At 40.4% G+C, this 26,811-nt stretch overlaps 2 protein-coding genes and 1 long non-coding RNA gene across 8 annotated transcripts in view; 2 read left to right on the forward strand and 1 right to left on the reverse strand.

Annotated features, from left to right (window-relative positions):
- OTC (ornithine transcarbamylase) overlaps positions 1-1,911 on the forward strand; it is a 37,229-nt gene extending 35,318 nt beyond the window's left edge. For all 6 annotated transcript variants that reach the window (XM_020783867.3, XM_072994240.2, XM_072994241.2 and 3 more), the window contains one exon: positions 1,102-1,911. In XM_020783867.3, the coding sequence (XP_020639526.3) occupies positions 1,102-1,161 (60 nt within the window). In that variant the 3' untranslated portion in view covers positions 1,162-1,911. The remainder of the gene's footprint in view (positions 1-1,101) is intronic.
- LOC144588189 (uncharacterized) overlaps positions 1-26,811 on the reverse strand; it is a 488,638-nt gene that overhangs the window by 14,849 nt on the left and 446,978 nt on the right. The gene's annotated exons all lie outside the window — the stretch shown is intronic.
- TSPAN7 (tetraspanin 7) overlaps positions 13,421-26,811 on the forward strand; it is a 91,826-nt gene continuing 78,435 nt past the window's right edge. The window contains exon 1 of the mRNA XM_020783943.3: positions 13,421-13,654. Within this exon, the coding sequence (XP_020639602.1) occupies positions 13,574-13,654 (81 nt within the window). The 5' untranslated portion in view covers positions 13,421-13,573. The remainder of the gene's footprint in view (positions 13,655-26,811) is intronic.

A 26,811-nucleotide genomic window follows, 5' to 3' on the forward strand; every position in this document is an offset into this window, starting at 1 on the left:
AGAAGGGAAGGGAAGAGATCCCCCTTTAGCTCCTCTTATGTCTCCTCTTTCCATTGGGAGCAGGGAAAGCTAGACCTTTCCCCCATTAATTGCTAAGTGACATATCACATCTTTGGCTTGCCACTGTAGTTAAACAGTGGTAGAATATAAAGAAAAAGGGAAAAAAGAAAGAGAATTCCCCTCCCATCCTTTCCTATCACACCCTCTCTTGGGTGCAGGGGAAAGCTGGATTTAAAAAATGCATAGATAAGTGACTAATCACTTCATTTATTTGCTACCCAAGTGGCATAGCACTGAATTGTTGGGGAAAACACCTACCCATGCCACTTGGATTCACTACCAGTGATTACACATAAGTATGGACTAAAATAAAGTGGTCCTACCCCCACCCCCACAGTAGCCCCAAATGGTGCAAGTGGTCCAAAAAGCCAGAGGAAAGGGTAAGGCTGGTTCACGATTGCTATCACATTGAGTAGTTACCAGAAACGAGATTAAACCTGACTATGCCAGAAATGGTCCAAACTATGAGATAAAGTGCCATCCAATTGCACACTTAGTTTGGTTTCAGCTAGTTATGTACAGAAAGGCCCAACCCACCTGTTAGACAGACCGAAGCATCCACCTTTGGTGGCAGCACAACAGGAATGGCAAATTCCATTGGTCCCCTACCTGGAGACTTCCTGCTACCACTGATCTAGAAAGTCTTCTTGCTGGCCAAAGGCCGCCTATGGACCAAGCACAGGCAGTGCTTTATTGCAAAAATACCATGTTCAGGTTAGAAATGGTCTATGACGTTAGATGTTTTCTGTGGCAGTGGCTGCTTCCCTAAGCAAGGAGCAGAGGAGCAAAGCAGGTGGGAGGGAAAGAGCAGGCAAGCAAAGAGTTGCTGGAGAAGATGGAAGAGAGTTGAAGAGGATTTGGGAGGGGAGATGAAGGATGAGGGAATAGAAGGAGGTGAAAACAGTGAGGACTGGGTAGCAGCAGCAGCACATTTCTGTGCCTCTTACCTCTTTGGCAGTAGGAAAACTCAGGTTGCTCATGCGCACATAGTAACGTTTCCAAGTTTGATGGATTATTCCACTTATTTCTTCTCTCTTGTAGGCTGTCATGGTTTCCCTGCTGACAGATTACACTCCACAGTCGCAAAAGCCTACATTTTAATTTTTGGATTTCTGCCAAGAGAAAAGATTCATCGCCAGTAGAATATTTTGTGCCATGACCCATTCTCTCACACTCTCAGAAAGAACATCAAAGCAATGATAATGGTTTCACAAAACGTTGGAGTTTTCTATCTTATTTTCATTCTGCATCTGTTCTGCTGCTTAAGCATTGCAGCTGCATTTCTTTTTCTAGTTGCCTTTCCATCTACTTCCTGCATATAAATCAGTCTCCTAAATATCTATACCCCAACAAATGGATCAGTTAGAAATGCAGGCAGTGGTTTCACTTTGCAATAGCAGAACTGAGTTCACACATATGTCCTCAGGTTGTGTACTGTGCTAATCACTGCAGGGCGTGAGTATAAAGAACATGTACCTAAAATGACTGCATGTATTTTGTATCCACTTTGAAAAAAATCTTACATTTTTGCCTTGACAAGTTGGTCCTCTATACTTACAATTAAACTGGGTTTCCCAGAAGAAAGGAGTTTCTGTGGTTTGACTAATGAATTCCCAGATTATCTGAAAGATGCTTGATGAATTCAGTTTTTGTTAATTTTGATATCCCAGACTAACATGTGGGTCAAAACCTAATTATGTTTCAAGATGTGCACTTGTTTGAATTCTTAGATTTAAAAGTTTATCTTTTCAAATGTTTTAAAATCCATGTTTTACAATAAAATACATCTAGAAATACACCTACAAATATGTATTTTGTGAGAACAGTATATTAAAAATACATGTTTACATATGTATGTATTTGTGCACTTTTATGTAGATTAAAAAATGATACACTAATACAGAATGCAGGTCAGATTAGATTTATGAATAACACATGCAGAATTGACATGGATCAGAAATAGACATTTTTTCCATATCTAATCCAGATTGATACGTTTACTTGAAATAGATTGGAAATGAACTGTATTTTACTGATTGGCTCAAAATTCATTTCCAATAGATATTGGTTTAACATATTGCACCATCGTGGACTGCCTCTGTTTTCTACAGATAATTAGGGTTAACAAGAAAGAGAATGCTCCTAGATTCCAAAGTCTGTGAAAGCTTCTAGTAGAGACTCAGGCTAAAGATAGCCAATAAAGGCCCAAGCAATAGTGGACACCTGTAAGTAAAAACAAGCTTGGGTAGAGGGGAAACACTGGGACATACCACTACACCTGTAACAATATAACAAGTCTTTGAAGATGGCACTTCACACCAATTGTCTATTATTGATTCTATCTCAATAGCCTTTTTTATTGTACAGTACTTTATTCATGAAGTTCATATTTATTTTATTTTATTTATTTATTTATTGTATTTATCTTCCTTTTCTACTAAAAATTATGCTTACAGCAAGTATGGCTAAAACAAAAGAAACGTTAATTATCAAACACACCAATTAAATGTACCCAGCATAAAGTTTTAGTCCCCAATGTACATCCCCAAGAGGCAACCTGTGAAGCTAAGCTGCACAGTCCCAGAGTGTGCCCTCCCCAGAAGTAGGAATTGGGAAATCACTTCTGAGTGTTCTCTCTCTGGAAAACCCTGGGAAAGATGTTGCCATAAGTCAGAATTGACTGAACAGCACATGATTGATTGACAGCATATAAAGGACAGAACAATAGACTATCTTTGACTCTATATCTCTATATAACATAAAGCGAGATAAAAATGATGCATTTAGAATAAAGTCAAAGATATTCTATTGTTCTGTTCTGTTGGAGTATTACCTCAAAGAAAAGCCACCTGTTTCACTCGGTCATCTCAGAACTTGCTGCTGAGGGTGGCCTCAGCAGGAGAGGTGAGAAGAATGTCTCTTCAGAAGCATGCCTTCTCAGTGGTGGCCCAATCCTTGTGGAATAGACTTCTATTGGAAGTATGCCAGGCCCCCTTTCTCCAATTTTTCAAGAAACTGGTGAAGGCAGAGCTCTACAGAGAGGCATTTAACAATATATTCCTCTGTGGTTAATTCATGACCTGTAATCTGTGTGCAATATTGCATGGTGCCATACGGTTTGCCTAGGCTGGCTGGATAGCACAGTGGTTTAGGTGGTTTGGGGTTCAATTCCCCACTGTGCCTCTAGGGAGAAGATCCAGCATGTGTGGCCTCAGGCAAGCAGCATGCTCTCAGGGCGCTCTCAGAAGAAGGGACTGGTAAATCATTGCCTTGCAAGAGTTTCACTAAGGTGGTATAAAAAAATCACATAAATAAATAAAATAAATAAATTATATGCTGTACCACCAGGTTTTTTTTATATTCTTCTTACAGTTTCTTCAATGACGATAGAAAGCAAAACATGGAGTTTTATGAAAGTTTTATGAAAGATTTCAGCTGTCAGAGTACTAATTATTGTGCCCCTTTTATCTAATGTTTATCTGATCTCAATATACCATTCAAAGAAAACAGTATAATCACATCATATTTCTGAGAATCACAACCAACTGCGTGAGCACGTTGGATATAATAATGGCCTATGGCCAATACATAGTTACCAACTGATGTTGATATTTCTGTGCCCAACCTCTGACCTTTAGCTGTTCTCGCCAACAACATTTTATGACAGTAAGGCAATCCATTCCATTTATTCCAGACAAGCAACACAAATAAAACATATCAACTGTGTTTCAATGAATGGAGAAATGAGCAGAAGGTCTCCCTGGAAAAAGACCAAGGTTCTTCTTTAAAATGTATCCGTACTGGGTATGATCTTTTACAAAACTTCCAAGGTTTTTCCTCACATTTTTTTACTACCAGTACTTTTTTATTAAGATGACTTTCTATTGTAGTGAAAGATGATAGAAAAGAAAGACGAGCAAATATGTCCTGATCTCAAAATTTTAATAAAACAGACCATTGCTTTGATTCAGTGCTTTTCAAACTTGGTGCCCAAATAGTTCTTGGACTACAACCCTTGAAAGCCCTACACAGAACGGAGAGTCAGGTTTTCTGGGAGTTGCAGTCCATGAACATCTGCAGCCCCACGTCTGGGAACTACTGCTGATATGACATTACCAGAGAGAAAATTGTCTTTAAAACAATTGTTATATAATGTTTTTCTTGCTACGGCTTTGAGCTCTTCTTGTAGAATTAGGAAAATAAGAAACAAGAGGAAGATAAAAGGGAAGCAAAAAACTGAACGGAAGTAGATGGAAGTAAATTTTTGTGTGCCTACTGAACAAGAAGTCAGAATAACAGATACTAGGAGCAGTTCTTTTGATGTTATTGTTGTCCCTGAAGCTCTCCAGAAAGGCATCCCATGCACTATAACATTTCTGGAAAATATTCATTTGTGCATATTTAACTTGCTGTCAAGGTGCTGATTCTAGTATCAGGTAAAGGTGGGCTTTTAAAGCCACTTAGCAATTAAAGCTGTATAAATTAATTAAATGCCTTTATTTAAAAGTGTGGGTTCAGAAATGTAACCTCTGACCCAGTTTGCCTAATGGGAGCTAAGAGTGGCAGCTGCCATCTTGGTTGCATTGTATGGCTCTTAGTGCAATCAGAGGGCAAAGGGGGCAGTTCTACCCAAGTGGAAATGAACATTCCAGTTATCCCTTTGGACTGCTTAGGGGGTGTAGAAGAAGCCAGTCCAGGTTAGTCTCCACCCTCCCACCCTCTTCAAAGAGTGAAACGTGTGTGCCTTATAATATGGAATTATCTGTCTAATTTTACTGTATTAAGGCTGGAAGGCTAGTACATTTTCTTTGGATCACAACTTGAGTAGTGAATAATCATGGAGACTAAGTTGGAGGGACGACTGGCAAAGCTGGGTAGCTTTCCTAGTGGTGGTCTCCTTGAGAGATCATGGCAGTAAAAGATGCAGGTGTGCACCTAGCTTGGGGGCTGTAGGTATACACTTCATTTCCAGGGAACAGGAGAGGGCATAGCTAGCAGCAATGTTTCCCCACAGTCCGGTGATCACAAGTTTTCCACAACAAACACTGGGGAGGTGGATTGGATGACAGTCAGGTCTGTTAATGATTTGGATTTGTTCTCTGTGTACAGGTCAAGACTGCCAACCGCTGTAGCAACAACAAAAAAAGATGTGGTCTGTTATTTCCAATAAAGCTGTTACTTCTTCCCAAAACGATATAGGGGGAACACAACTCCTGCAGTGCTTGTTACTTGGTTCACAACTATTCTTGGTGTTCTGAGGTCCTTTTGAAATTAATACCGCTTTATGTATGTATGTATGTATGTATGTATGTATGTATGTATGTATGTATGTATGTATGTATGCATTATCTGCTTACTTACATTATCTGCTTACTATCAAGCCAGTGAGTCACTGACTCACATCAAAGCTACTTCTCCTGTCTATAAAAATGGAGATAAACTCTTTGTTCCCTCATCAGAAAAAATTATGAGACCAATTAATCATTTAGAACACAATTGGCTAGAAATGAGCAGAAGGTGCAAAAATGTGTATGATTATGCCGTGCAAGAGTTTCATGAATTCTTTTTTTCGGAATAAACAGAAGAGGCAGAACAGATGATCAGTGGGAAACTAATAGAATGGGGGGGTGGAAATATAGTAAAAGACCTCCTAGAGTGCTCAGAGAGGCAAAAATAAAATTATGATGGATGTGAATCTTGAACAGGTTAACAGTATACTTCATTATTCTGATATTCCTCTCAATAGAAGTGTGATTATCATCTTTGAGAGTGTTTTAATTATAATAGTAATAACACTTTTCCTAAATGCTTGAAGTACTTCATGTTCATTATCTCTGTAATTCTCACAACAGGCCAATATTCATGTTCCCATGTGTCAAGTACTAACTAGCACATGTATTTATTCCAAACACAGGCTCTTGTTTGCAAACACACATAAATACATGGTGGGCAAGCCCAAGAAATAGCCACAACTCTTCTGCATGTCTACCAGCTGTTTGCAGGTGCAGTTTGTAATGTCAACTGGCTTTTAAAGGATACATTCATTCTTTCAAAATGCCATCCTGGAGGTGAAGGGACAATTTGAGGCAAAGAGGATGAGCTAGAACAGTACATAAAATTATCTCTGCCTTGGCACCAGAGAGGTCAGTGTTTTTCATTACTGCCAGCACAACAAAGTCTTCTTTAAGGAAAAAAAAATTGTCTTGAATAATCAAGCTTCTAAATCTGATGGACAAAGCATGTTAATTACCAACTGTCTTACAGAATGAAGCTAACAAGAGAATTGCTGTCAAAGATGGCACTACAGTAACAAGTAGCTGAACGGCTACAAGGCCAAGTGGTGTTACACGTGGATAATGTATCTCTTGCAAAATAGAGGATTTAAGAAATAGAAGTTGCAACCAACAAAAGGAAAATCACAGTCTCAGATGGTCACTTTGTTCTTGCTGTTCCATTTCTCTTTCCTCAGAAGCTATAGTCCAGATAAAAGCTCTTTGAATTGCTTTAGGTTTCCCTTGACATTTAGTCTTGTTGTGTCCGACTCTAGGGCGCGGTGCTCATCCCCGTTTCCAAGCCATAGAGCCAGCGTTTGTCCAAAGACAGTTTCCATGGTCACGTGACCAGCGCAGCTAGACACGGAATGCCGTTACCTTTCCACCAAGATGGTATCTATTTATCTACTTGCATTTTTACATGTTTTCAAACTGCTAGGTTTGCAGGAACTGGGACAAGCGATGGGAGCTCACTCCATCTCATGTATGCGACGGGAGCTCACTCTGTTGCGTGTATTAAATCTTACAACTGCTAGTCTTCTGACCTTGCAGCACAGAGGCTTCTGCTGTTTAACCCACAGTGCCACCACGTCCTTGAATTGCTTTAGGGTGCTTTAAAGAGTACCAAGTGTAATCTGCTGCCAATAAAATGTGAATCTACCACAAGATCTTGAATTGGCTGGCTTGGGAGGTTCATTAAAAATGATCTGTCAAGTATGAGCAACCTGGACCTTAGTCACTGATGCAACCCATCACAATCCTTCAGTGCATGTAGCCAATATCACAGTACCAAAACCTCAAAGAGAATGCAAGACGTTGCTACATTTTAATAGCAGAGTCTTCTGTTTTACAGCAAGGCCTGTGAGACATTCGTTTTGCAGGCTTAGTTTTCTGGCAGCCTAAGCAATCTGTATGTGAGGTTCAACTCATTTGTTGCTATATTCTGAAAAATACATTGCAGAAGTCTCATTTTGCTCTTTTGGAAATAAAGGAGAGAATCTACATATCAAATGCAATAATAATGTCAAAGTTTGTTCTAAGATTTTAATTTTCTTTTAACATTTTATCCTATCTCCATACATTGACAAAGGAGCTTGGTAACATACAATCACACCTCATATCATAAGGATCAACAAATTATATTTGAAGAGTAAGGTTCATTACGGCTCTATAAGCTGCACAAGTGTTCACATACCCTTCCCAGACACCAATTTTTCTCTGAAGTTGTGTGCCCTTTTCTAGTCAATTTTGTTTAAAGATAAGTCAGCTGCAGCTTCTTCAGTGAGTCACTATACACCAAGCGTGGGGGTAAAACAAGGAAAAATGCAAACTATTGTAGCACTTTAATGACTAACAATTTTAATTCAGTGTAAAAGTTTGTCGACCAAAAGCTAAAGTTCACACTGAAATAAGCCTGTTAGTCTAAAGTGGTATGGTGTCTTGCCAACATGCTGTCTGGCCCTCTTCCTCAAACAGAAATCAAGTACATTCAGGGGGAACATAATAGATATGCAGATCATAAATTCCTACACATTGCTTCATAATTATTGCTTTATTTGAACAATTGTACTGGCACAGTGCATTTTATTTAGTCAGAATGTACTTGCTTTCTTCTGCTCTTCCCCCCATTCTAGCAACCTCCCACTGGACTAAACAATTTATACAGATAGTGGGCTCTGCCCCTTCCTAACTGCCATTTTTAGAGAGGAAACAGGGTTAAGCATACTGCTAGCTCATATTTTTTTAAATAACTTGCTCTTCTCCTTGATAAAGTAGAAGAAATAGTTCTGATATGTTGTATGCTAAAAAAGAACACATGAAGAACACTACCGCATTTGTTTAGTGCGGTAAATCACACTAGAGTAAGCCAATTGAATATGTGGGAATTTGGAGAGTTGACTCCTCTATAAATTCCACTGCTTCAGATGGGCCTACTCTAACTGTGCCTTATTTTAGCATAGAAAGTCTCAGTTACAGTTTTTAAATCAACTGAATTTATGGAAGAGTTGACTCAGTAAGTCCCCAATGATTCAATGGACCTACCTTCTGCTATGCTAAGCAATGGGAGTTTGATAACTTAATTTTTAAAGCAGTTAAAGCAGTGCATTACAATGGAGGAGACCTGGGTCTAGACTCCTACACTGCAATTACACAGCTGGGAAAAATACACATTGATCTACTATGACCAGTTTTTGAAATTTGGATCCTTGCTAGTTTCTGCAAGTGAAATTGTTGTAGACATCCAACACACAAAGTTGTGTTTGCACAGAGCTCCATTGGCAGAAACAAAAATTGCCTTTAATCTGATGAGGTGCTTTTGGCAATTTCCACATTTTTTATAATTTACTTTTGCTAAGTGACCTAGTGATAGCCTGTTGCAGCACACACACAGCCCAAAATAGGAAGTTTGGAGACAACAGGAGCACTCCTTTGCCTTCAGATCAGACACATGGAGAAAAGGGATGCCAGCCAGTTGGAGCCTATTGGAACCTCTCAAGATGATTCCCTAGGGCTTCCCTAGATTGAGCTTTCAATATGTAGTCACTAGTTCTTACTTCATTTCATATGTGCTGCATCTGATGTGAATTGTAGGGTAAATGGCCACTGCAGTTGCCCCCCACCCTCACTTGGTCATGAAATTTATTGGGTTACTTTAGGCTAGTCACAGTCTCTTAGCCTGACCTCCTCCCCACCTTCCACCCCCGAATAAGGTCTGCGAAGTAGAACCATTTATGCTACCTTGAAATTACAGGAAGGAGGGAAGATGGAATATAAACACACCCAAACAAAAATAAATATACTGTTCAACAACCTCTTGAGATGTTTGACCATGGTATCCTTCAGAACCTTATCATCACCATATTGAGCCATGCCCAGGCTTGTAAAAAACTGATTTTTAGAACTTTACCAAATCTCTCCTGTCAGGACTATCTCTGAACATGCTGGCTGGGAATTTATTCTATAGTTAAAACATTATGTCTACCAGCTCTGGCATGATCAGCACTAGACAGTTGCTATTCTAGGGTGGTTGGGACCTACAAAGAAGCCCTCGTTAGGGGTCAGGAGGTACAATCAACATTTTGTTGTTAGTCTTTGCTATCTTCTAGTACTGAACTTGATCAACATCCTCTGGTACTGACAAGATGGTCTTCATCAGTATGACAATGAAAAATAATGCCTTGCTTTGCATCAAGGGGAACTCTCCAAATATGCCAAAGTTTATTAATTGATAGATGAAAATTTAATACCTCCCCAAATGTCCTGGAAGTATTTTTGCCATGTAGCTTTCAGAACCACCAGAATATTGAAGGTGTATACTGAGTCAAAAAGGATAGGTGTTGTGTACTCACCTTCTTGCACACTTAACAGTGTACAGTATTGTAGAAAGACAACTAGGACTGGAGAACAGATACTGTGAGGGTTTAAAATCCCTTCCTTCCAGTGGACAGAGGTGGAGGGAAGAAGCCCTTCCCTTATGAAATGTGTAGGTTGTTTACACCACTATAAGATTCCAGTCCTAGGCTGGCTAAAATTCTGAAATCAATACTGCTGTTAAAGGTATGAGATGTACTGCAAACTTCTGCGAACATTTATTCTCTATATTTTTAAAATTAAAAGGATCACATGTTATAAGTTCACCTTTCTGATGTCATTCAATAACCCAACTTTCTTTTCTTTCTGCATTGTTGCCAACTCTATGAATAAGTAATCTTCAAAATTTCCTGCCCTGAACTGCCCTGCTCAGCTCTTGCACACTCAAGCCTGCTTCCTTCTTTAGGGAGTCTGTCCAAACATGGAGATAAGGAATACAACAAAGAGTGTGGATGATCTTGATCTCCAGTGACATATTCTTACACTTGAAGATGTTTTCTATTTCCTTCATTGTCTCCATTTGGATTGATGTTTGAGCCAAGGCATACAAAATCTTTAACAGTTTTAATATCTTCATTGTCAATGTTACAGTTGCACAGTTCTTCTATAGTAAGGATTTTTGTCTTCTTAAATATCAACTGCAGTTCTGCTTTGGTACTTCTTTCTTTCACATTCCCTAAAAGTTATTTCAAATCATTGCTTTCTTCCATAAGGTTGCATATCTTAAATTTCTGACGTTTCTTTCTCCAATTTTTACTTCTCCTCCATTTGAATCTAGTCTGGCTTTCTATATGAGATATTTTGCATATAGATTGAATAGATAAGGCTGACAGTTTTGCCTATAGTGTTATTGTTTAGTCGTTAAATCATGTCCGACTCTTTGTGACCCCATGGACCAGAGCACGCCAGGCCCTCCTGTCTTCCACTGCCTCCCAGAGTTTGGTCAAATTCATGTTGGTAGCTTTGGTGACACTGTCCAACCATCTCATCCTCTGTCGTCCCCTTCTCCTTTTGCCCTCACATTTTCCCAACATCAGGGTCTTTTTCAAGGAGTTTTCTCATCAGATGACCAAAGTATTGGAGCCTCAGCTTCAGGATCTGTCCTTCCAGTGAGCATGTGGGGTTGATTTCCTTCAAAATGGATAGGTTTGATCTCTTTGCAGTAGTCCAGGGGACTCTCAAGAGTCTCCTCCAGAACCACAATTCAAAAGCTTCAATTTTTCGGTGGTCATTCTTCTTTAGGGTCCAGCTCTCACTTTCATATATGGCTACTGGAAAAACCATAGCTTTGACTTATGCAGACCTTTGTCGACAAGGGGATGTCTCTGCTTTTTAAGAAGCTGTCTAGGTTTGTCATCGCTTTCCTCCCAAGAAGCAGGTATCTTTTAATTTTCTGGCTGCTGTCACCATCTGCAGTTATCATGGAGCCCAAGAAGGTAAAATCTGTTACTGCCTCCATATCTTCCCTTTCTATTTCCCAGGAGCTGATGGGACCAGTGGCCATGATCTTAGTGTTTTTGAGGTTGAGCTTCAGACTATTTTTTGCACTCTCCTCTTTCACCCTCATTAAGAGGTTCTTTAAATCCTCCTCACTTTCTGCCATCAGAGTGGTATCATCTGATACTCAAGCCCCTTCGCCACAACAAGGCAGCAGTCCATGAAGGGGTTGCATATAGTAGTTCTGCTTAATACTAGAAAACAAATATTGTCTAATAATTCAGGAAACTGGCTTCTAGAGTCTCATGTTGGTAATAATTCCAATGTAAGCTACATAAGGAACTGTAGTTTTTTTTTACAATGGCTAGAATCTTATTGGCATTCATATGTAGTTTACATAACTTGCTGCAGGACTTTGCAGCCAATTAATGAAGTTCCAAAGTTTTTCAGTGATGTGCCTGATCATGTGACCAGCTGTGTGACCAACATGTACCCATACACCTTACCAATTCATTAGCCATGGCAAATGATACAAACCACGTGTACATCAGTAGGATTCTGGACAGAGTCTTCATATGTCAGTTATGCCCAAATCAATTGGCACATGACTTTTTCCTTTACAAATCTGTCATCTAGATTCAGATAATATATCATATTTCAGATTTACAGAACTTATGTTTGGAAGCTATCACACCTGAAATTTGCATTAATGCAAAAACAAATCTTTACTTTGAATGTTTTATTTTCCTTTACTTGCCTAATTAAAAGGTTTTACTAGAATCCATCTGGTTTTGATTTACATTTGGACTGGATCACACAGCAGCTAGGACTGAAATCATTAATGGATCCATGTGGTGATTAACTAGTTCATTATCACAGATTGATGCTAGCCAGGATTTATCTGAACCATTACAAATTTTAACTTTATTCTGAAATACCACCACTGGTCCAATAAACTAGGCTGATGTACTAGTTTCATAGTAGTAGTTTTGTAATTGCAACTGAAAAGCTTTAAAATGTTTACACTACATCCTAATCTTGTGATATCTGCACAGGTTTCTATGATTCATGTTTTATTTTTGCTACAGTGACACAACAGCAAGGACCTATAATGTCTCTTATCATTAACCTATAACGTCTCTTATCATTAAGATGATCTCTATGCAGGACTTCTCTGTGCCTGGTTGTTCTGTTTTTATTATGGGGCTAAGTACCTTTAAACTATAAACATACAGTCTTTTTCAACCCTAAATAATATCTCCCCATGAGGGAAGAGTAGTAGTTTTAAGTCACAAGTCATGGCTTTCAATCAAGTTGAACTTTTATTATTATTATTATTATTGTTGTTGTTGTTGTTGTTGTTGTTGTTGTTTCATTTTTAATAGTTTGGGCCTCACCTTACGAAACCCCTTTTCGTGACAGCTAAAAACCCGTGCCAGCTGAGCTTCCAGGCTAAAGGCAATGTTATGTTGTACACGCAAAAATCGAACTGTTTGCAGGGCCCCATCCCAAAGGAGAAGAAGTTATCAGATGGACAACGGGGCGGTTCGCCCAGCTTTTTCACAAGCTCCCCCCCCCCCGTGCCCTCCAGCCTTACACTCATGGGTGGCGTGAATAGGCCCTATGCCTTCTTAACACCCTCTCTCAAGCCCACAACCGATGGGTTCCCCCTGTGCAATTATTATATGACTACCCTGCTTTCCCCACAGACGTTATTCCCGTTCCTCGTTCACAGGCACGTTCTCCACGACCCCTTCTTCCACGAGGCTTCACTGGGGGGCCGCCTCACCCCGACCTTTCGAAGGAGGGAGCTTGCCCTGCCGCTGCTCCGGTCCCGAGCCGCCCACTGCCCGGAGATGCCTCCCTTCTCACGGTCGCCACAAGCGGGGTCTTTGGCGCGCCCCTGCCCATTGCCTCCCAGTCCAGCAGCCTCCTTATCCTGAGGCGAGGGGGGAAGAGGGAGACAAGGGCCATTTTCTCTCTCTCGCTCTCTCTCTCTCCTTCCCACCCCCAACCCCTTCCCAATCCTCGGCCCATCGTCGCGATGGAGGGGTGGGCAGCCCTGGCCGCCTTCCTCGCGGCTACGACTGCACAGCGGGGGTTGTGGTTGTGGGATGTGGTAGTGGTGGTGGCGGCGGCTGCAAGGTGGTGAAAGGCAGGGCAGCGAGCGGAGGCCCCTTCCCGCGGGTCCTCTCCGTGGCACGGCCGCCAAGAAAGCCCTGACGGCGGCGGCAGCGGCAGGAGGCGGATTAACGGGAGCGCGGAGGGCCGGGCGGCGCGGCTGAGCCGCTCTGTGGAGGCGCGAACGGAGCTCCGCGCTCCCTCCCTCCTCCCTTTCTCCTCCTCCTCCTCCTCCTCCTCCTCCCCCCCCCTCTTCTCGCGCTCTCTCCCTCCCTCCCCTGCCCAGAGCCAGCAGCCGGGATTTCAGTATTATGGCATCGAGGAGAATGGAGACCAAACCCGTGATAACGTGTCTGAAAACCCTCCTGATCATCTACTCCTTCGTTTTCTGGGTGAGTCGCCCGCAGCCCCGAGATGGGAACATCCCCGCCACCTCGGGCAAAGAGTGTGTGTGTGGGGGGCGCGCCTGGGAGGGGTGGGGTGGGTGGCAATTAAATCCCGCGGTTATACCCCGGGAAGGTGTGTGTGTGTGTGTGTGTGTGTGTTTCCAGCATGGGCTCCGAGGAGGGTAGTAACGGGGCTTTGCAGTGGCATCAGCCGCGGTTAATATTTGCTGCGCCAATGCCTTGCCTGCCTGTTCGGCGGCGGCGGCGGGGGTGGTGGTTTACTGATACAGTATAGAAAACGCCGTTTCCTCCCGTTTCGGCTCCTGCTCCTAGTTTCTCATTGACCGTGGCTGGGAAATGGACGAGAAGGACTGAGGGTTGCGCCTCGTTTGCGGGGCCCCCCACACCTTGTCGCCCCCCCTTTAAATAACCCTGCGTGGGAGCAGCCCGGAGAAGAAAGTTGCTGCCTCGGGCGAGAGTCCTGCATTCCCCCCCCCCCGCTCCCTTTTTTATCCTTTCAGCGATAAGCTATATTCGCCCCCCCCTCTTTTTCCCTCTCCTGCAATATCTGTGTCACTTGAAGCGCTGTAAAAACAGTCGTAATCAAATCGGGCTCTTCTCCGAGGGCTGCTTGGTCCTGCCCTGGCTTTGCAGGGAAGAGTAGTAGCGTTGGGTGAATGTCGACCCGTGTCGTTTTTTCCATGAACGTTTCCCACGTTCTGCTGAAATATATATATAGGTAGGTTTTTGACCAAGCCTTTGATGCCTTTCAGGTTGTTTCGGATACCCGAAAAAAGGCTGTTAAATTGCAGCCTTCCTCCCCACATAGGCTGAGCAGCTGTAAAGATCTGCCCAATAAAGACGCCTCTGGTGTTTATGAATGAGGCAGTTGGTGCATCAGGCACGAACATACGGATAATTCAGTATTTTAAACCGCAGCCTTCTTAATTGCTGTCGTCTCTGCCTTCTGTGCAGTTCAGTACCTTTGAGAAGGGTTATGGATGGCTCGCTGCTGAAGGGCACTGCATGTTTTTTTTTAAAATTAAAATATTTATTTGAAACCATGAGTTAATGAACAGCAGTGTTCGTTTAACCTCTCCGAAGCACTTGCTGTCTCCATGGCTTCTTTCTGCTTTGCACTTGCTGCGGGCTTCTTCTCTCTAACCATCCGGCTCTGCCCACTCCCAAGATTATAGTTGGACAAATGCCATGTGTGTTTAGTCAAGATCCACGTTTGTTTCTCTGCTGTATTCCCGTTAGCCGTTGTCAGTGTAATGGTTGGCATTAAATTTATTATGCCAAAGAGTGAATGAATGACCTGCGTTTTAGAAAGTAAGATTGGCTTGGTGAAATGCTGTGCCTGAGAGCAGCACCTTTCTCTCTGACTTGTGTTTTAGCCCCCCGCCCCGTTAAAACAGTACTACAGTACTGTGTCTGGAGACAAAGTACTGAAATATACCTTTTCATTGTTCTCACATAACAGTAATAAAAATAGTCTCTTTGATTCACAACATAGTTAAGCTGAGATATAAGTCCATTTTCAAGTAAGCGAGCCTAAGGATGGAGTCGGCTGTGTTTCTAAGCACAGATGTGGAAGCAATCTTCAGTGAAGCCAGCTGGGCTTGCTTGCAGTAAATGAGTTCAGAATAAAGGTTTTAGATAAATGTATCATGTAAGGCATGAGTTCATTCAATTGGTTTGGATATTAGATTGCACATAACGTATGTTACCTACTATGGGTGGTTAGAATACTGTTAGTTGACTCCCCATCTTGAATACTGCACTTACTGGACCTATTTTTTTGTATGTGTAGCATCTATTTTATTATTGTGAGGGCTGGCTCTTTTTTTTCTTGAAGATGACGTCAGGCTTTGCATGCAGCTGCTTTGAAGGGAGTGGGTAGAAAGCATCATTGCTCACACAATAATACTGTACTTAAATGATATTATGATGGTTCGTGACCTAGATACATTAAAGGATAATTAGGTAACAGGAATCGTGGATTTTCAAGCAGCCTCTGAGGGTTGAAATTTTCTTTGCGACCTGACCTGTTCTTCATCGGGTTACAGACATAGACTGCGTATCCTGTCGCGACAGTGATCTGTTAATTAAAGACTCCTTTGGTGATGCAGAATGACAATACAGTATAACCGACCCTGTGTGTTTATTAGAGGCCTTAATCTGCATCAGCTATGCAATATACTGAAACTAACCAGCCGCTTCACAGTGAGAGAAGCTGATTGCGCATTATCATTTTAATAGCTCTGTCACGTGACATGCAGTGACAAGGTGTAAAAAATCTTTCCACCTAAGCTCTTTTCAGTGAATAATTTTTTCTGATATAGCAGTACCATTTATCTTGGAAGACAGTTCCTGGTGCACATACATTATGTTTACAGTAGTCACTCGTTTCATGTTTAGAGCTCTTGAATTTTCCAGGGCTCTTTTCTTATGCGTTCTTGGAATTAAAATGCACTGAATTCAAAGGGTCTAGCTTTTAAGTAAACAGGTGTAGGATGGGGCAGTGTGTCTTTCTCACATTCTTCCCATAGGCTTCTTCCTTCATCAGTTAACTGATGTTTGTGTTGCATTTAGAAGAAAGGAAGAACTTGGTCTCCTTTTTTTTTTGTCCAACAAGTTGTCCCATTTGTGCAAGGCTGGGGCGCCAACATTTTAAACTGTTGCTGCTGTTGAAACTGATAAAAAACTAAAGTCCCTTATTGCCTCTCTGTTCATTATTGTTCAAGAAAAAGTCTCATAATTCGGAAATGTGTATAATTATCCTATTCATTAAAGAGGTAATTTTACAAAGGCTAGAGAGAGAATGTTGTTCTTTCATAGTTCTTTTTGCATTTAGTCTGTCCAGTAGTAAGTAGTACACATACTGTACTGTAGGACACATTAGATAATGACAGTGAAGTATGGAGAACTTAAAAGAAGGTGTTTTAAAAGGAGATAAGGGAACTGGAGCCACAGGCAATTAAATGTTCACAAATGTCTTAACTAAGTAGCTTCTTTGGATTGGGTCCAGATTTAGTTAAATGTAAGTCCCACTGGTGTCAGTGGGACTTACTTGTGACAATGTACTTATAACTTGAGTCCCACTGACTTCAGTGGGAACTAGTTTGATCCTACCTCCCCAGTACTGGCTTGGCTGCACCAGCTCTAATTAGTATTTAGTAGAGATGTAAAATTTCTTAAATTTTTCATTTTTTCTGGAAAAAAGTTTTTTTCTCTCCCCCCCCCAGAAAAAAATGGAAATTTTTGGAAATTTTACATATCTAGTTACATTGTGTTTCTTCATAGTGAGATCAGAGACTATTGTACTCTATAGATAAATACCAGAATCTTGTGGGTCAAGCAGATCATGTGGGTTTTCCCATATAGTTCATATTGATCTGAAACAGTTGAACTCAGCTACAGTATATGTTTCTAACTTAGTGACCACTTTATCACAAAGGTGTGAGATCTTACCATGGGCAAGTGATTCCTTCTTATTAATGGTTTTCAAGAATAAGGCGTTAGGTGCACTTAGTGTCAGATCTAGTTTACATGTTCTTGTCGGAGAGTGGTTCTCAACCTCTAGGATAGTGGTCTTCAATCTTTTCGTTTTCAGACATTTTGGACCAGTTTCCAGAATCCCTGACCAGTGGACATTCTGCCTGGACATTCTGTGAGTTCAGGTCTAAAAGAACTAGAGGTCTAAAAGTTGAGAGCTGCTGCTCCAGAAGATTTATTGATTTTTTAATCTTTAAAAAACAACCAAATGCAGGTGCTTGAGAAGGGCTGCTGTTCTGATCAGAGAAACTGGTGTGAGTACAGATGCATAACCTTTCTTCTGTGCCTTTTCTCCATCCCTAAATTACATTTATCCATTGCTGTTTTGCCCAGAAGGAATAGTACTTGCAGGGCCAATTTGATTGGTTTAGATGGGTAAGGTACAGAATGGTCCTCTGCCTCTTGCCCATTAAATTAACAGCTATTCCACACATGCATTTAATTTTTTAAAAATTACTTGAACGTTGAACAAAACTCCTGCTGTAATATGTAGCATTTACATAAATGTTTGGTGAAAATCACCCTTTAATAGCTTCTTTACTGCAGCTCTCCCCATTAATGCATCCGAATATTTGCACTTAAGTGTGACATGGGGAAAACTAGATGGAGATTTATTACACTTCAGACTTGTGAAGCCTTTCAGGGTTTTCTAGGAAAGCATATCCTTTCCTAACTACATGTGCCTAGTTTTACAGTGAACCACTGTGAACTGCAGTTTTTTCACACTTCTTTTTCACCAAGAAAACTTACGGTGCTTGGTTTCCTTTTGTCTTGTGTCTTAGTATGGTGGTGTATTCTGTTTCAGGCTGTGATAATGATCTTCACAAGTATCCCTCATGGTTACTGCCATCTGTATGCTCTTCTCAACCAGATCCTTATTTATATTTTTTGCTTTATTGGGTTTTTCCTTCCACTCTCCCATCAACCCTTGCCTTCATTGTACCACAGCTAAATCCTGTTATTTCCAACTGAATCTGAGGATACTTGTACATTTCCAGTACAAGATGATGATTCTTCTTTCCTCCCGGCATTGACTGTGTATGCAGACATGATGATGTGTTGATAAATGGTTTGAAAACCATATCTGGACCTGGATACAGGACCTTATTGACACATTGTGGCCTTGTGATAGCTTTGGTATGTTTGATTCACTAGGCAACTTTCTCGGTGCTATGATCACATGGTAGCATGGTGGAAGGCAGTGTGATATTAGCATAAAGGTGTACAATCCCTTCACTCTCCTGCCACCCTTGGCACAAAGGAAGTTAATGTGGCAGGAGAGATGCTGGTGGTGGAGGTGTGACTTCATCTGCTGAAGCCACACCCATATGGCAGTGGCAGACATTGCAACAACACACAGCAAGTCCTAAGACCATAGAAGAGGAGGGAGAGGAGGAAAGAGTGAGATTCGTGTGGAAGGGGTATGTAATAATTTGCAATAGAACTGTGGAAAAAAGAAATCAGCATATGGTGGGACGCATTGTGATAATGATCAGCATCTGTTTTTCCTTAGTGTCTGTACTTTCAGAGATTGAGTCTTTTAGGTCTAACAATGACTGAGATTTTAATACAATTTTCAGTAGATTAGAATGTGATTGAAAAGTGGGGCATTGCAGATAAGATGTTAGAGGGAAGAAAATGCCTTCGAGTTTTTCTGGGGTGAGAATAGATGGTCTCCATGCTTCTGGCATAATTAATTTTTTCCCCTTAATTTACATTTCTATCTTCAAGGTGACTGTTGGCCACATCTACTGACACCTCTATCAATGTAGAGTTACTAAAGCATACATCTCAGCTATCTTATTAATGTCTTTGTGAATCTATTCTTTAACAAAGGCTTTAACATTCGGATTACATAGTAATCTTCTATACTTTGTTTTTACTTTCTATAATTTTAAAATTTGAAGCAAAATACAGCAGAATCAAGGTTGTGATCTGAAATGTAGGCTGCTAGATGTGGTTTTACAGATTATTGTCCCACACTGTTTTGGTACCTCTGTTTAACTAGCATATAATCTCCTTAATTCTTTCCAGTATTTTTATTCATGCCATTCTTTGGTGATTTTTGTGTATGCTGTCTCCTTGTTAATAATTTGAATGTAGTATTAGTGGCTACAAGTTCTTTGTCTTCACAAAATTATATCTTTTTTCTGTTTGTTGCAAATTTGCATTTGCATAGAGTTTACAATTATGATTCTCAGAACACTGATAAAATGTTTTGTGGACAACGGACATGTAATTTTCTGGCAAAACAATATTTAAGTGAAAAAACATAGCTACAATTATTTTATTCCACTACTTGTAATGAGATTGTCAAGCTAGACCCATTCACAAAGGGACACTATATATATATATTAGGACAGTGAATTTGCTCTGTTCTTATAATAGCATCTGTCTTTGAATCATTGGGAGCATGAATCATTTCTGCAGTGAATACCTAATTGGATTCACTTTTAGAGTAAACATCCCCCATTTTTCTTGGACTGTTTTGGTTTATTTTTTCCACTGTGTCAGCTTTTGTTTTATACCTGTCAGCAGATTGTTTGGGAAGATCTGCTAACTAGATTGCTTTGTTTCCCCTCTTCAGGTTCTTTTACCACCTTTTGACACTGTTGAGTGAGCTGATCCAATTGTTTTCCATCATTGTAAAGAGAAGTCATGATGCAGAAAGTTATTTAGTTGGTTTTCTGAGTTGGACCTGAATCACTGTTAAATTGAAATTTGGGAACTTCTGTTTTGTAACCTTTTTGATTTTAAGGCATTAGTTGATATTTCTTGCATGACTCCAACATTCATGGAATATTTTTATTGAGGCGTGTGTGTGTGTGTGTGTGTGTGTGTGTGTGTGTGTGTGTGTGTGTGTGTGTGTGTGTCTATACAGAAATGTGCAGTGATTACTGTCTGGGTTAATTGCTTCTCAGCGCTGAACTTACCATGCCTGTTCACCAACTGATGCTAGATAGGAGAGTTTTGATTCAGATTTGTTAAAAAAAATCAGTAGAATTATCTCGTTTATTTCAACAGTTGGCAAAGTGGTAATGTGGTAAAAGTGTGTCAGCAGCCATGTTTTCTGTAATGTAAACAAGAACCATTTTTGAAAGTATGGAAAGGAAGATAGGTAGAAGAAAGCAAAGCAGTCAAATAACAGGCTAGACAGCTGTCACTTGTATCTTAGTAACGCACTGCTGAACATTTTGAGTGTTCTGTTTTAGAGTCAGAAACAGGTTTTTGCAAGGAGGTGAGTAGTAAGTGAAAACCCACCCATCAGGCTGGATTTGATTTAAATCATGATTTTTAAATGTAAAAACTCATTCTTGCTGGTAGTTATAATCTTTAATATTTGCAACCAGATGAAGATTTCATATTTAGAATAATGCCGTCAGATGAGTAAAACTGCTGTATCAGAACTGATTTTAGTTTTATAGGCTAATCACTCATATTTGGAGAATTATTTAAATTGTTTTATTTAACTAAAACAATAACATTATACAGCATACATATTATTACATTTCCTTAAACATCGATGTTTATTAACTGAAGTGATTAAAGAAAATATCTTTTTTTAAAAAAATAAGGTGTCTTCCAAACAATCTTCAAACCTAGCATTTAAGGTACAGTAAGAGCCCCCCCTTCAGGATCAGAATCCACTGATTCACTTATCCACTGCCTGAAAATACTAAATATCGCCCCCCCGCCGAAATACGTATTTATATGAATTTCCAGGGTGTATTTACCAGAACTGGCCACTAGAGGGTTCCAGAGACCTTGTATTGTACTATAGCATACTCTATATCTGCATTTTTGACATCGGTGGGGAAGGCTTAGAAGTGATCCCTTGGGGATACCACCATGCTACTGTAATATGTTCGTTGTTTGTACAGATTTGCAGAACAACAATAGAATTAAGGTCTTTTCCTAAACTTTGTTTATTTTATACAATTTTTACTGTAAAAAAGTGAATGTTATCTCAGCTTGGATAACTTGGATTAACTGAATTAGTTTACCAAAAATGTTAATATTGCATGAACATACAGCCTCATGCTATATAACTAAGCTCTATTTCATGCTGAATAACCTTTGAACTATGATGTATCTTAAATAGAACATTACCTTTAGATGGATTTTTCCTTGTTTTCTTGCTGGAAACAAAGTGCTTAGGGTGCCTCATACTGCGTCTTTTTATATGTACATGCACTGTCTAAACTTCTTTTTTTATTGTTGCAGATTGATATACTTGCGGATGTGTATTAAAACTCTATTTTTAAAATTACTTTCTTTTTATATTTTAAAATTGCTTATTCTTCATTTTCTTCTAGTTCCTTTCGTATCTGAGATTGAACATCATCACAGCTTTTCCATTGTAGAAAGCGGCAGCTCTAAACAATGGTGTTGTGATGCGTTCAATGCGCCCTCTAATTTTCAGCCCCTCTGGGCTGGGCTCCTCCTCTCTCTCTCGGGTGACTTCTCCCCTGCGTGTGCGCATGACTCCACGCCCCCTCCCCCCCATGCGTAGGGTTCCGTTACAACAGGAACCAAAGAGGTTGAACGAGATCGCTGCTCAGAGGAGGAAGAGAGCTGTGTGGAGGGAGGTTAAGTCTCATACGCCTGCCTGCGTGCCCAGTTTAGAGGGAACCTTGGCTGCATTCAAACCAGTCTCTCAGGCTTTCGAACTAGAGATGGACACGAACCTCGGTTTGGATATTACCGCTAGTTTGTACGTGTGGCACCAGTGATGCCTCACATTCCCTTGCCGCTCCTCCCCAGGCAACAACCCACTTACTAGCCGGAGCATTCTCCTCTCCTCGACTTTCTGAGTGGGCAATCCCTACCCCACCCTGCCCCAAGGAGGTGGGGGCAAGGAACCCTGTGCTCCTGCCGGAGAGTGGTCAGACAGCCAAATTATGTGCATTGCACTGTTCATTCAGCCAGATCCCAAGGTACTTAATATTTCTCAGCTTACTCCCTACTTTTGATTTTGGATCTTTGTGTTTGAAGTTAATTACGTTTACTTACTTACTTACTTTTTGAAAGTATTTATTAGTCATCATTAAGCGTACCAGAGCTTCCAAAGTAAAATAAACTATATTGAAAGCATGATTGAAAAACATTCAAAAGAATGTCAAAATCCAATTTTTGAAACAATTATAAAAACAAAACGCCATATGAAACAATCCAGTTTTGGCTGCCCACTGGAAGATCAAGCAGCCTGACTTCCCTTGGGAAAGAATTTCTGCACTGAGATGCTGCTGCTGTCTGTATACATATTGGTATAGGATGATGAAATATAGAACTGGATTTTTGCTGAAGATCTTTAATCCTGGGCCGTCTCATATTGCACAAGGCACTCAAGAGAGCCTGAATATATGTAAAGCCGACATGCTGTGCACAATCTCCATATTTGCGGAAGCTGTCTCCGCAAACCTTTTCATACTTTTTAGTGACCCTGGGAAATATAATCAGAAAGGGAGGAGAGCTTGTCAAGAGATATGAGTGTGCTCACTCATGCTCTTTTTTCCCCCTGGTTCAGCTCAGTACTACTTCTTGGCTATATGAAATGTACCTAGAAGATGTAGACTTCCACTGGAAGGAACGCCCATCAATGGTGACTATCTGGTATGACCAAGAAAATACATTTGGACAGCATTAGTTTTAGCTGCCCCACCCAATATAGTGTAGTAGATAGAATGATGGACTAGGACTCAGGAGGCCTGGGTTCGAATCCCTGCTCAGCCACAGAAACTCAATGGGGAAGTAGAACTGGTAAAGCCACTCCTTAAATGTTTCAGTTACTTTGAAAGCCCTGTATGGGTTGCTGTAAGTTGGTTCTGTCCTAAAAGCATGTAACAACAACAGTTTAGCAAGAGCACTTTTCTATGGAGCTATTATTTCACTATGCTATTAAGAATCTACATTTGACCTCATTTTATGAAGAAATTTATATATACTCGTATACATGAGGAATCATAACTTCTTGAAAGAAATCAAGAGATTATTAGAATTTAGGTATAATATACCCTCAATCAGAGACTGAAGATTTAATATGATATTCTTTCCATTTCAGTCTTAAGGTACACTTCCATATCAATATGTTTTGTATTGTATGCTGTGATGGAAGGAAAATGAAGTACAGATATATTAAACAAATAAATGCCAATTTGGTTTTATTCATTTCTGATTTCTCCATATCCCAGCTTATGTTCCTTTCAGGGCTGTGAGTGCATTGTGAGCAATGGCACTGTGCAGTGCTCACATTAAGTCCCTCAGATTTGCCCTGGCATGTCAGAAAGCTCTTGCTTTAATTTTATTTTGAATGTACAAAATTTTGTATTTTCTCTACACTGCAATATCCATAATTAATTCCATCTCCCTTGCCCGCCCCACCAAACTGAGTAAAGCGAATCTCATCTTCCCCTATTGCTTGCTTTGCTTTAATCAGTGCAAGGAGGGAACAGTGACACTTCATTGCTGCCACACAAAACTTCGCCACAGTGCCAGATGTTTAGCAATGGTGTGTATTGGCCACTATCTCCTCTATCCTGTGAAACTATGGAGATTCTGTAAGATTTAATCATATTGTACAGTAGTGCCTCGACTTATGAACGCCCCTACCGACAAACCTTTCGACTTACGAACAGCTCCGGTCGCAAAATTTTGCTTCTACTTGCAACCGGAGCTTCCACTTATGTTGGTCATGAGAAATATAGGTTGTTCTGAAAGAAATGGGGTGTGTCTCAGCACTTGATTGTCCTGATGTATAATCTGTACTGTGGGCAAAAAGCTACCGTTAGGACAGAATATGGAGAACCAGTATGGTTTCCTCTAGGCAAAAGTATCAGAAAAGGGTGCATTTTATTCCCTTATCCGTTCAATCTGCATGTAAAACATATCATACAGAAAGCCAGACTAGATTCAAATATAGGAGGAGTGAAAACTGGTGGAAGAAACAACAATTTAGATGACATCATCTTATTGGCAGAAAACAACAATGATGTGAAATGACTTTTAGTGAATGTAAAAGGAGAAAGTGCCAAAACAGAACTGCTGTTGAATGTTAACAAGACGAAAATCATGACTACAGAAGAACTATACTTTAATGTTGACAATAAATAAATAGAAATAGAGATTTTATATACCTTGGTTCAATACTCAATTTAAATGGAGACTGCAGCCAAGAAATCAGAAGACTGAAACTCAGAATGGCAGCAATGAAGGATTTAGAAAAGATTATCAATTATGTTTGTGATTGGGTTCAGTAAAGAGCTTGAGTAGTTCCTCTTTGTCGGCTGGAGCAAATAACGGAGTCTCATCTTTTTTGCTTAATGTTTTATTAAAGTTGACATCGGGAGAGTCCACAACAACTTCAATAGAGCCAACTGTGCCAACATTCGACGGGGACTCAGTCCAAGACAACCTTGATCCTTCATTCAACTTCTCTTCATTTACAGGGGGGCTGGTCCAAACCGCTCCTGATTGGTAGGCTTCCTCAAGAGAATATTCCGGACTGCACAAATTGTCCCACAACATGGCTGGTGTCGGGCCCAATCTCCTTCCGGCTTGGAACTGGCAGGTATAGGTCCTGGGTGAACCACCTTCTTCCATGGACCGTGTTTGTGTAGGAAGACCACCACTGTCCGTTCTAAGGGGTCTGGTAACACTTCTCCAGTCTTTACACCAGGTGGGTCAGCTCGCACTCAGATCTTCCATCCCTCCTGTCAAACCCCCTGTTGCCTTCTCTTTTTCTTCTGTCTTATCGGTATGAGGGGACAGCTCACTCACTCTTCTTTCATTCACATCTCTTTTGCATCTCCCACTCCTTCACAGCGTGTCACTGGACACAAAGAACAAGACCACCCACACTCTTATATTTCCAACCACCATCTATGGGTATGAAAGTTGGACAGTTAAGAAAGCTGACAGGGAAAAAAAATATTTTTGTGAAATGGTAATGTTGGAGGAGAGCTTTGTGGATACCCTGGACTTGCAGAAAGACAAACAAATGGGTTCTAGATCAAATCAAGTATGAAGTATTTTTGGAGACAAAATGTTGAAAATGAGGTTGTGGTACTTTGGGCACATCACGAGAAGGCAGGATTCTCTGGAAAAGACAAATATGCTGGGAAAGGTGGAAGGCAACAGGAAAAGAGGAAGACCAAACAGGAGATGGATCAACTCCTAAAAGAAGCAACAGACTTCATTTGCAAGGCCTGAGCAGGGCTGTTGGGGACGAGACATTCTGGAGATCACTCATTCATGGGGTCGCCATAAGGTGAGAACAACCTGAAAGCACACAACAGTGACAACAGTGTTTATCCAAAATGGTTGTATGATTGAAGTAGAAGTTTCTAATTGAATCAAGGAAACTTTTGGAGGCATTCAGTCACCATATCCCTGTTGATTCAATGGGCCTATTCTACGATTTATTAAACTTAAGTAACAGGACTTTGGCTAGTGTGTTGTAAGGAAAGTAAATTTTAGACATTGGCTTTCAAAAAAGAAAACCAATTTAATTTGATATTTGAGTTCAGCTAACTTGTATGAAACAATAAACTCTTTTGTCTACATAGCAGTAACAACAGAAAAAACTGAAAGAGATTGAAATGTAATGAATATCTATGAGATCCTTCTCTAATCTGGAATACTTTTTAGTGTGGTAAGTGGGACTGTGCATACTTGAAACCCATTAACAGTATTAAAAAGCTAGCAGAAGAGGAAATTAGATGCAGGTGACTTGATTTTTTTTATTACACTATTGATCTGTCTTTTCAACAGAAGATCAATATGTTCTCAACCTTAAGCACTGGTTTTGTGCTCTGAAAATACAATTGCTTTGCGCTATGACGTACTGTACATCTAGAAAATATGGTAGAGCAAATTGACAGTATGAAAGATAACCTTTGAAAGGCTAAGTATGCTCAGGCTTGAGGAATGAATTCAGAAATGTAGACAGAGCCTTTTCTATCTGAACAGATTAATACTGTAGATGCTTCCGTTCCCTCTTGATTCCAGGTGTAACACTTCTGTTTTGTGTAGTAACTAATAGACTATTTGAGCAAAATATATCTTTGTGACAATAATAGTTGTTCTGATTTTGACATTTCTTCCACTCAACTCTTATGTTAATTCTCTTGTATTTCTTTTTACTCTTTCATACCCAATGTATGTCTGCATTGGGACTTCATACAGTGGATTGGTCCTGGAACTGGATTGGCTCAGTGGTCCTGTAATGAAATGTGTCATCTTACAAGTAACACCCACAATCGTTTCCTTCTGACAAAATTTCCTTTGTAGAGGCAAAAAAGAGGTAACTAATGTAACAAAGGCATTAAGGATTTGGCCAAAATGTTCTGTGCTATGTACCTAGCAGTATCTAATCTTAAATTCTGAATAAACTACTCACAGTGTGGTTGAACTTATCAAAACAACAACAACAACACACCCCTGCTTTGAATTAGGTTAAGCAGGTTTTAAATCGATTTTAAAATATCCATTTACATGACACACAGCTCTGTGCACATAGGTAGGTAGGTAGGTAGGTAGGTAGGTAGGTAGGTAGGTAGGTAGGTAGGTAGGTAGGTAGGTAGGTAGGTAGGTAGGTAGGTAGGTAG

This window comes from Pogona vitticeps, chromosome 3, assembly GCF_051106095.1.
Source record: "Pogona vitticeps strain Pit_001003342236 chromosome 3, PviZW2.1, whole genome shotgun sequence".
Taxonomy (NCBI): Eukaryota; Metazoa; Chordata; class Lepidosauria; order Squamata; family Agamidae; genus Pogona; species Pogona vitticeps.